The 11600-nt window shown below is 47.8% G+C and overlaps 1 protein-coding gene across 1 annotated transcript; it reads right to left on the bottom strand.

Moving 5' to 3' along the window:
- Positions 1-9212: 9212 nt before the first annotated feature.
- Positions 9213-10587, bottom strand: LOC119289791 (BTB/POZ and MATH domain-containing protein 2-like). Its single transcript, XM_037569009.1, has one exon. It carries the CDS (start codon positions 10585-10587, stop codon positions 9430-9432), a length of 1158 nt encoding a protein of 385 aa, XP_037424906.1. The 3' UTR covers positions 9213-9429.
- Positions 10588-11600: the final 1013 nt, after the last annotated feature.

Here is an 11600-nt window from a genome sequence, read left to right as displayed (position 1 = left end):
AGGCAGCGCAGTTCCTTCACAAATCGAAACATTCTCTCTATAGCAAGATACTAACTCGAAGATGGTGCAGTTTACAAGTGGCCGCCAGTCAGACTTCTGCGAAACGCGCTCAAATTTTACCACACCTTACAAGGGCCATATGACGACACCGTGCCAGGTCCCGAGGATTTCCGACATCGTATGATTTTTCGTGGATTTTTACGGCTAGATCTGACATCTCGTCGAGGTACATTCGCCCCTCCCCATGGTGGGGTTGCTCCTCCTTTGGTTGCACTAGGCCGACGCATACTGCAAAGACATCATATATGATTTTACAAACCACTTTTGGACATCATTTCAGGTGGCCGCTGTGCAGAGATGTGATTTCCCGCATTGAAACCCTACGGATGCAGTAAATGTCTCAAATATTCCAGGCGTGCCCGAAAAATGCCATGTCCTGGCACGTTTCATGAAATGGCCCCCTTTGAGAGCATGAAAATTTTCGAGGTCAACAGAGCAACGGGCAGCGCAGTTCCTTCACAAACCGAAACATTATATCTCTATAGCAAGATACTAACCCAAAGATGGTGCGGTTTACAAGTGGTCGCCGGTCAGACTTCTGCGAAACACGCTCAAATTTTCACCACACCTTACAAGGGCCATAGGACGACACCGTGCCAGGTCCCGAGGATTTCGGGCATCGTATGATTTTCCGTGGATTTTTACGGCTAGATCCGACATGCCGCCGAGGTACATTCGCCCCCCAGTGGTATGGCTCCTCCTCCTTTCGTTGCACTAGGCCTACGCATACTGCAAAGACATCATATATGATTTACAAACCACTTATTGACATCATTTCAGGTGGCCGCCGTGCAGATCTGCATTTTTCCACATTGAAGCCCTACAAATGCAGTAAATATCTCAAATATTCCAGGCGGTCCCAAAAAATGCCATGCCCGGGAACGTGTCATGAAATGCCCCCCTTTGAGAGCACGAGAAGTTTCGAGGTCAACGGAGCAACGGGCAACACACTTCCTTCATAAACTGGACACATTCCCTCTCGATAGCCAGATACTAACTCGAAGATGGTGCAGTTTACAAGTGGCTAGATCCGGCATGCCGCTGTGATCCTCCTCTCCCCTCACAGATCGCCGGCAGCCGGGTCCGCCGGACCTCGTCCTGCCGCGTCCATCCATGCGTCAGGATCCGCTCCTTCCGTCCACCCACAACCCTACCTCGTGGCTAGGGTTTCGATGGCCTCCACCTCTAGCGCTGCTCCGATGGCGGCGAGGCCAGAGGACGCCAGACCCTTCACCGGCATGGACGCGGTTAGCACTTGCCCTCCTTCAGCGGTCCAAGAGAGTAAAAAAATTTAGAAGAAAAACAAAAGGGAGAACACAATTGCATGAGCTTGATTCCTATTGGTGGAAACGTTTGTGCCACGGATCGATGACGTGGTGCACATCCATCCATCTAGCTCTCCACCCCACATCCATCCAGCCATCCATCCATCCATCTAGAGAAAAGGACAAAAAAAGAGCCCACGAGATAGAGCCCACCCAACTCCACCGAACGCCTCCTCCCTCTCTGTCTCGCGACCTCGCTCCTCTCTCCCCCATGAACCCCTCTCCCTCGCCGCCGCCACCACCCACGCCGGCCTATTCCGGTGAGCTCCGGTGACGGGAAGCACTCCCCCGAGCTCCCCAAGATCCACGCCTCCTTCCCCTCCGTCCAGAATCGGCGCTCCCGCCCTCCATCGCCCCCCGTGCTAGCTAGGGTTTCGGCCGCCACCTCACCTCCGGCGACGACGAGGCCAGCGGGCGGCGGGTCAGGCACCGGCGAGCTCCCGAGCCCCTCTCTCTCGATTCAAGCCCCTCTCTCTCGATCCCGAGCCCCTATCTCTCGATCCCCTTCTCTCTTTTGTCGCCTCACATCGCCGCCTCGGTCGCCAGCCGATTCCAGCCTACTCCGGCGAGCTCTGTCGCTGAGCTAGCTACCCAGGGCTCCCCGTTGAGCCACTCTACCTCCTCCACTCATTCGATTCGCTTCTCCCTGCCGCCCGTGGTCGCCCCCATCGGTTCTCCCTCTCTAGGTTTTCGGTGGTGGGGAGAGGTTTGTCGTCGGCGTGATCTTGCTCGTGGATCTAGTCGCCTGCGCCACCTCCCGTGCCTCCTTGTGCACCAGCTCCTCCTGGGTTTTTCCTGTGGTGCTACTGCCCTAGATCCGTCAGCCTCGACTACCTTATCGCCTGCCACCGTGCGACGGCGGTGATTTGGCCACACCGCAACCATGGTGGTGGCGTTGCTTATGGTAAGCTCCTCAATCCCTCTGCTCCCCTACTCGTACTACTCTCTTCGGGCATGTCATGGTCGATTTGATGCTGCTCCGCGTGTCCTGTTAGTGCTTGGTGAAGGTTGGCTCACCTATTATTAGCTCAATTGATTACTGTGCTATCTTTATGGATTTGGCAATGTGCACTTTGGTCTACTTATGCTCCTGCTGCTTTACATGTTCATATTCTAGTTCTAGTTCATGTCTATGGACTGATTACAAGAAATTCTATGCTACTGTTGGTCTATCACTGCAATTATCTTGGTCTTATAGATGTTATTGTTCCTGTCCTATAGCACATGCTAGTTTCTTTATTAGTTGGCTGCTGGTTCTATTTATTCATATGTACAAGTGCTACTGTTTCTTTGTTATCTTATAAAGGATATAGTCCTTCATTTGTATATAGCTGTAACTTTCTTATTGATCAACATATACCGATTCATCTCTTTACTGCAATTACTCTGTGTTGTTCATGATTTGCTCCTGTAGTGGTATAAAATTATAGTTTCTCTTTCAAGCTGGTATGTGTGTTTGATATATACTAGTCTTTATCTAAATACCATGTATTGGTATTTCTTGTATGGGTTAGTACATCATCTACTGGTGGTTTAGTTGTATATTATACAGGATATAGTCCTCATGGTTGCATGTAGTGTTAACTCTTTCTTTGCTTTAGCTATTTCAGATGTTTCAGATGATTTTGATGCATGCTTATACTCCTATCTATACCAGGTCCATGTGTTGTGCTTGTGTACCTATATACAGAATAGTACCCATGTGTAAGTGGGTGTATGTGTTCTGCACTTCTGCTCACGGCAGATGTTTAGTAAATGTGCTATCAATGGCCTATTTATTCTTGCAGGTTATGGACTGTATCTTTCCTTGCCAATTCCTTCTCTTAAATCTGATTTGAACAGATGCTACACTGGTCTCTTCACTTTCTTTCTCTCTCTCATACTCTCACTGATAAGAACAGGTGCTCCTTAATCTTGCCATGCCAATGATGGTGTCCCGAGGCTCTCACCATTACTTAATAGCAGATGCTGCACTACTTGATCCAATGATGCAATAGTCCTAGCACTACTAGGTTGCCTAAGGACAATCCCTACTTCAAACCCTACCTCTGGGTTAGTTGGTTAGTAGTGGGTTAGTTGGATTTCATCTGAAAACTAACCCAAGCTTAATCGAGGGATCCCCTAATCATGGAGTTAGTGCTAATTTGAGTTGATCTTTGGGTTTAGCTTTGATCTATACTTTGCTGGCTTTACTTCTCTATTGGGTTATTCTTTACTGCCAATTGAACCTATTCCTTTTGGCCTTGCTGGTTACTGTTCCATTGGCTCCGTTTATGCAGTGTTGGCTCTCTTCTAGTGTTTCTTTTATCAACTTAATCTGATTGGGGTTTGACTAATGTTTCCAAACTCCTAAGTGCTAGCTCCTACAGCAAAGGCATTTCCATAAGGGGAATGCTACATTTTAACCTTAATCAAGTTTTTCCTATTTGTTGTTTCTTCTTTTGCAGGTTGATGAACTAGAAGAAAGAAGCAGAAGATGAAGTAGATAGTTTAGTATAGGTTTAGTTTAGGACTTTTCCTTTCTTCTTTTATTTCCTTTTCCTCTAAGTGTAATTCCTGAATGCTTGTAGTTGACATTCATATTAATAAAGTCTATTGTTTATTATTCAGGCCAAATAATTGCAATGCTTCATTTATTATGAATATAGTTTCTTTTATTTAGTTTTTGCAATATCACTTGTCTTATTTATTATGAATATAGACTTTTTATGCCTACAGCAAAGCCGTAGGCATAGCTGAAAATCTATGCCGACGGCTTTGCCGTATGCATAGCCCTGCTGCCAGGAGGAACCAGGAGATGACACGTGGCATAGATATGCCTACAGCAAAGCCGTCGGCATAGATTCATCTATGCCTACGGCTTTGCTGTAGGCATAGCCCTGCCACCAGGAGTACCAGGGGTTGCCACGTGGCAGAGGTATGCCGACGGCGTTGCCGTCGGCATAGCTCTGCGACGTGGCATTGCGTGATTCGTCAGCGCTTTTGACGGCGCCGTCCGTTGCTGTCAGACGAAAAACACTTCCGACGGCTATACTATGCCGACGGCTGACGTCAGGCCGTCGGCATAGGGGCCTATGCCGACGGCTATACTATGCCGACGGTCTGACAAGACTACGCTGACAACATCTATGCCGACGGGCCTATGCCGACGGCAACCGTAGGCATAGATCTATGCCGACGGCTTAGGGGCCTATGCCGACGGCCCGTGGCCGTAGGCATAGACCGCGAGTCCAGTAGTCGAGGCCATCGGCATAGACGGCTTAGAGGCCAAGAACCTTGACCGGGGGAACCAGGAGGATGTCGAGGCCATCTAGGATCATGTGAAGTCCTACATCGGTGAGGGCGTCACTGTGATGGATGTGATTCATGTCATGCTCCATCGCAAGGTCCAACCCCTCCAGGCACACGCATCTCCTCTATGGTGCTATATTCCGGACAGCGAGGACTCGGTAATCTGAAGCCTCTACTGGAGGAAGGACTTCGGCGAGATGCTAATGTTCCTTTCTAGGTTAGCGTATCAAGTTTCCAAAATTAGTTGTATCTAGTTTCCAGGTTATTTACTTATAGTTTCCAAGTGAGATGGCCAAGCTTGGTGTGCTCATGGCTCCTGCTTGCCAAAAATCCCTGGTGGTCAGGATTAAAGGTGGCGTAGCGCCACCGACCGACGCTCGCCTAGGAATTCAGAGAACCTCACTGGACACCGATCGACCCCATCCACCCCTTATCTTCAAGTTCGCCAGCGACCAGAAAAGAGTGCCCCCATGCTCAAATACATGGTGACACGTGCACCTTGACCGGAGCTAGCCCAAACTGGTATGGGACGCCTCAACAAAGACCCATGACTGTCCACCCATCTTCACCGAAGCTCGCTGGTGAGTGCGAGCAAATCACGCTCGCAAATCCCTCAAAACAAAGCAACCGCAGGAGGGGGAGGGGGAGGCACGTGGATGGGGGTCTTGCACTCACCTGAAGCAGTGGTGCCACTGTTCATTGTCTCGCCCTCACCATGGCCAAACCATCACATTTGCGCACCTCCATGCAACTACCTCGCCTCGCCCTGTGCTCACCGCCTCTCTGGTTGCTGCGGTCTCTAGCTGAGGACCGGCTTCGCTGCACCTCTGCATCCTTGCTAGGTAGCGCTCTTCTGCATCCTAGGATCTGTACTGTGCGACACCTCATCCAGCTCCCCCGAGATGTTGTGGCATCGTGCCATGGAAGGAAAGAGGTGGGCATGAGAGATCAACGAACCCACCCCTTTTTATAGCTGCCCATGGCCACCAACATAAAGAAATGGGTAGGCGAGAAGGAGAGCCACCTCCGTCCGCGTCGTAGTAGATCCGTGATTTGGGGCAGTAGGAATGTCCGTCGGCAGTAGGAGTGCCTTGGATTTGCTGGAAAGAGAATTAAATGACATTTTGAGTTGACTTTAAGTTTGTCGGGGCTCCATACATGACAGTCAAAAAACCAGTGAGGGAGAGTGTCCACCATATATGAGAGAAGAAGAATGTTGACTGTTGTCGTGGGGGTCGCTTCTCCTTCTTCTCCATGTTCTAGACCTTTGTTATGCACTAGGGGAAGGAGGAGTAGTGACCATCACTCACGGTCGAAAAATCAGTGACGGAGAGTGTCCATCATATATGAGAGAAGAAGAATCCCGACTATTGTCGTGAGGGGAGCTTCTTCTTCATTTGAAGGTGCTAGACATTTTGGTGTAACGCACATTCAAATGAAAGTAGGAGCTTCCATCACCGACGGTCGCAAATGTCAGAGAGGAAGAATCCTGACTGTTGTCGTGGGGGTCGCTTCTCCTTTGTTCCCGTGTGCTAGACAATTCGGTGTAATGCACTCGGGGACGAAGGGAGGAGCGACCATCACCGACGGTCGAATATATCAGAGAGGGAGTGCCCACCATATACACCACATGAGATGAGAGTTTTCAAGGAAGACTCGACAGACCGAAAGTCAACTCGTGATGAATTATAATGATCTAATTTAGTTTTTGTAGTACATATATTAAATTTCAGAAGTTTAATCTTTGAATTATGAACATAGGAAATGTCTGACGATGATAGGATCCTGAGTGCGACTACTGCAGTGACGACCGGGGTCTGTGCGACATGCCTCACCTAGAAGACGGCCGACGCTTCACTATTAAGCTGTACGAGACCTTCAATATTTGTAGGTATGCAACGACGACAAGTCTTTTTTTCGTAATTAAGAATGCCTTCTGCTTCTTCAACGTGTTTCTTCCATCTAATGATATAATAACTCAACATGATCATGATCATGTAACAGTCCCTTAATTGCCACTATATCAAAATTTGTATAATGATGTCTAAATATAGTATAAAAAAATACGATGAATAGCAGTAGCGCGGGTCAGAGCCAATGCTGCTACTACTTAGCAGTAGCGCTGGCGCATAAGCACGCTATTGCTATCATACTTAGTAGTAGCGCGGGAAGACCAGCACTATTGCTAAAGTTTAGCTGTAGCGCTGGTACCCGCGCTACAACTAGGCAAAAAAACTAGCACTACTACTAGGGTTTTCCCTCCTAGTGGTCGACTAGGTTAGTACTCCCTAATCTAGGACACCATCAATGATGAACTCTGAGATGCTAAAAGGTCGTAGCACAACACTGGGAAGTGCATCTTTTAGCTTGATATTTACTGTAAGAGATCGGCCTAATAATTGACTAATGGGCAATCAAAGGGTGCAAAGAACAAAGTGATAAACATCTCAGACAGTTCATAAAAGCATGATATGGTATAGCCCTGGGCGTCGGGAATCTCCGTGATCATCTTCAATCTCCAGTTGAAGCGCCACGCCGACCAATATTTCGTTGCCATGGCAGTAATTTCAAAAACAACCCCGTGGCGGCATACCTTGCAAAACCAAGTTAGACGTCCTCCAATCAGTTTTAGCAAAAATTTAGTTACCCCGTTAACTAGTTTTAAACAAGATTTGATCAATTCAATATGACTATTCTTCCAACGTCATAATCTCAATGTTGTTTTAAGATCATCGTTAAACTTAACGATATACTAAGATCTGGAAAACGTGATCACCAACAACACTTGAGTTATAGTCCTAGAGGCAAGACTAGGAACCTTTTATATTTCTTCTATCATTCCACACGTGCATATAAGTTTTTCACTGAATCACATATTCCAGGATCATGACAGTCATAGCATAGAATATAAACTCTATAACTATGAATATGAAAAATACAATAATACAAATATTATTGCCTCTAGGGCATATTTCCAACATGAACCTAGTTTTGTATAGTCTGTTCCATACTGATTGATGCATAAAGGTATGAATTAAGTAGTTCCTTCGCAATTGTTCTGAATGGTGTGTCATATTGAGGTAAAATAAAAAATGGTCCACGAAGAAAGACACCGGAGATAGTCCATAACTCATTGCAGTTTATAGTCCATAACTCATTGCAGTTTCTTCTAAAATCTCAGCTGGTCCGCGAGACACATCAAAAGTTTAGCCTAGAATGTAGCATCTCATGCATGACAACCAGCGGCCTAGAGAAAACACAAGCATATCAAATGGTATTGACATATAACAAGCCATATATACAGTGGTGAGCAATGGCCAAAACATTAGTTAAGTATAAACCATATTGTAAGTGTGATGCCAAAAAATCGTGTAACTCATGACGAGTGACAATACAAGCATGACGAGTCATCCATAATATGTTGTCCAAGAAAATAATGCAAGAAGCACATAATGCCACAAGATTCTACTGGTGTGCGCATTGAGGCATTGGGACGATCTCTGTTAGTGCCACAATATAGGCTTTGTTTGTGACTGAAAATGAAATATGGTCTTTAAAGATGCGTGGTTGATTGGGAATTAACTAAAGGTCTTGAGGCAACCACAGTTAGCATATTTGTATCTCATATTTGAAATACTTCCTCCGTATCAAAAATATAAGACGTTTTTTGACATTGTCGTAGTGTCAAAAACATCTTATATTTTGATAGAGGTAGTCTCCGAGATGATTATGGAGTGGACTTTGAAGAAGATGGAGATAGCTAAAGGTTAAAAGGTCACAATTAAACCTTCAGTTCAGTCAACAGAACTGCAAACGGTGCTATTGTTCAATTGCTTACCTTAAAAAGCAAAGCCCTGTTATCTGATCTTCCAAGGAGATAAATCTCTTAGTTGAGTATAATAAATTCATAAAATTTTACGATTGGAGTAACATACTAGCTGGTAAATTCATAATACATTGGTACTAGTTGGTTGCCCATGTGTTGGCGTGTTCTTCATGAGGAACTGCGTGCACGTCGCCACGGAGCTGGCGTCAATTTGCCTGCACAACGCCTTCTCGCAGAGGAGCTTCAGCTTCTCCAGCTCAAACCTGTCGGCTGTTGTGAGCAGCCGCTCCACATTCTCTGGCAGTGCCGTCTCGAGCTGCGGCGGCGGTGACTTGTTGTAGATGAACTGGAGCAGTGCTTTGAACACGTTGGCGTCCATGTCATTCACGAGCAGGAGTATGGCGTTGTTTGAGGCGAGGGTGAGATCTGCTTTGAGGATGGGCGACCGGGCCTCAGCACCCACGATCGTCTGTCCATCGCTGAGGTGGATCGTCACGTCCACTACTTCTGCGAGACTAGGCTTATGTCGCGGCATCTCCTTCATGAGGAGCTCCAACAGGTAGAGGGCCGGGGACACTGTCTTTATAACTGATAATAAAAAGGATTCCTTGGTACCTTGTATTGTTCGACGTGTATTTTGTCTCGTGTTATATATATTATATATAAAGTAGGGCAACACGGTGCGACCAAAACACAAATGACAACCAACCAAAGCGCAGCAAACAGATCAAATCACAAATACAAGGAACTAGAGTAATGGGAAAAGAGTAGAACGAAAGACCATGAAATCATAAGAAGGGAGACGAGACGCTAGACGCTACGCTAGTACTTCAATCGCACATGTGCCTCCCGTGGCCATGATATTTCCCTTTTCCTACAGAGATAATATATGATGAAAGAAAATGGAATGTGGGCCTTCTAAACCCTTCACCACCCTTTATCAGACTGATCCCACACGAGTCTGATTGTCCGGAGCATCCGTTGCTGCTCACTCAACGGCATGTTCTTGTCGAATAGATCCAGCAGGACAGAGGGGCGGAGTGTCTTGAGCTGCTCCAAACCATCAGATGACGCCGCCACAGCTTCTAGGTTATCAGGAGAAGAGAGGAACCTCATGCACGCCTTCCTCAGCGTCGGGCAGCAGTACCGCTCATCCAGCGCCAGGGCGGTGGCCACGGAGCTCACGTCGATCTTCTTGCACAGCGCCTCCTCGCAGGCGGCCCTCAACTTCTTCAGTTCGTACCTGTCCGCCGCCATGAGCAGCTGCTCCACGGTCGTTGCGGGCGCGGCCTCGAGCTGCGCCGGCGGTGAGTCGGTGTAGATGAACCTGAGCAGCGCCTTGCACACGTCGGCGTCCATACCGTCGACGCGTAGTTCAGCAATGTTCTCGTCGGTTGTCGGGGCGAGCGCGATTTCGGATTTAAATACCAGGGATCGGGCCTCTAGCACCCACCGGTGCGCTCCGATCCTCTGCCCGTCGCCAAGGTGGATCATTACGTCCGCTGCTTCCGCCAGATGCAAGTCATGATGAGGCTCGGACGGCGCCGGTTCCGAATTGAGTTCCTCCGCGGCCGCCGCAACCTCATCGGTGGTGCGCAGCCCGAGGTCGACCGTGACGTCGCAGAGGACCGACAGGCAGTCGTCCTTGAGGTACTTGTCCCTGTCAAGATCTGTGTGTTTCATGAACTTCCTCCAGCCCCAGTAACCATCGTCTGTCTCGAAGCGGTGATTCTCCATTATTTGGGTGCACGACGGCTCCCAGGATTTGTCGAGTATGCTCATCTTGTACGTCGCCGTGACGTCGCCGGTCTTGGCGTGGCTGCCGTGCTGGAGGTGGAGAGAGATATGGCCCTCCGAATCTTTGAGTCTGCCGTTGGGGAAGCACCTGATACGCCAGTCGTGGCCGCCGACGGCAAAAGGGCTTGACAAGACGGCGGCGCCATTCGCCGTCTTTTCCCTGACTCGTGTGAACTCCTCGATCCGGAAGACGTGAGAGCCGGCTGCCGGCGCCGTGCGGAGGGTGGAAACCGTGATGTGCTGGCGGCCGGCGGCGCGCATGGCAGACATGAGCCCGGACGTGGACATGATGCGGCCGGCCGCCCGGGGTTGACCTAGATCTCCTTTGTAGATCGTTCTTTCGGTTTGTATACGGCGGATCAGCACGGCATGCGCGCGTGTCTTTATATGCCTACTTCAACCGATGTGCTGAAAAAAAGTCCACATCCAATGCAAACAAACCAAAGATAATCCTTACTGATTCTCTAAAAAAGAAAGGGTCCTTACTTGGGCTGCAATCCATTAGCAGATTTTGTTTCGTTGGAGTCTCACCAAAATTATTTCCGTGAAACAACCTTTTCTCTTAAAAAAAACTCTATTTGCATGGTTATATGGTAAATGAAAAATAATAATTTCCATATCCTGTTTTGCTATTCCTCAATCGCATGAAAAACGAGTTATCGGACGATTTTCCACAAAGCACGCCAAGGGCGAAGCCGGCCGCACCGTGGCACTGAGAACAATGAGACGTGGGGACGCCGGTGTTGAATCGAATGGCAACGACCCAGATCCCCGGACGACGCGCCAGCAGTATCCCAGGCACAGGGGAGTTGGTGGTTGATTGTTCGGGTCCGTGTCGAGGTGGGCGCATGGGGCTGTCGAAGCCCGAGAAAAAAGTATGCCGGCTTGCCATGATGTTCCGGATTTAAGAGAAAAGATTTTGCGTTCTACTAGTGGCCAGATAAGAAAATGTCCTAGTTATCGGAATAATTTGAACTTATTTGCCATGATGTTCTGGGTTTAAGAGAAAAGATTTTGCATTCTACTAGTTTTAACTAAAAAAAAGGCTTTCTTATGATAGAGAATTCAAATGGACTAACCACATACGGATGTATATAGACGTTTTTAGAGTGTAGATTCACTCATTTTGCTCCGTATGTAATCACTTGTTGAAATCTCTAGAAAAACAAATAATTAGGAACAGAGGAAGTAGGATACATGTATCAACCGAAGTAAGGTTGATAACAAACCCACCAGCCCATATGCTCAGAATGAAGACACTTAGACTGCCATTGAAATCATTATCTACGACAGATAACATT

The sequence above is a fragment of the Triticum dicoccoides genome, chromosome 4A, assembly GCF_002162155.2.
Source record: "Triticum dicoccoides isolate Atlit2015 ecotype Zavitan chromosome 4A, WEW_v2.0, whole genome shotgun sequence".
Classification (NCBI taxonomy): Eukaryota; Viridiplantae; Streptophyta; class Magnoliopsida; order Poales; family Poaceae; genus Triticum; species Triticum dicoccoides.
The sequence above is the reverse complement of the archived record's forward strand: the minus strand, read 5'-3'. Positions and strand labels throughout refer to the sequence as shown.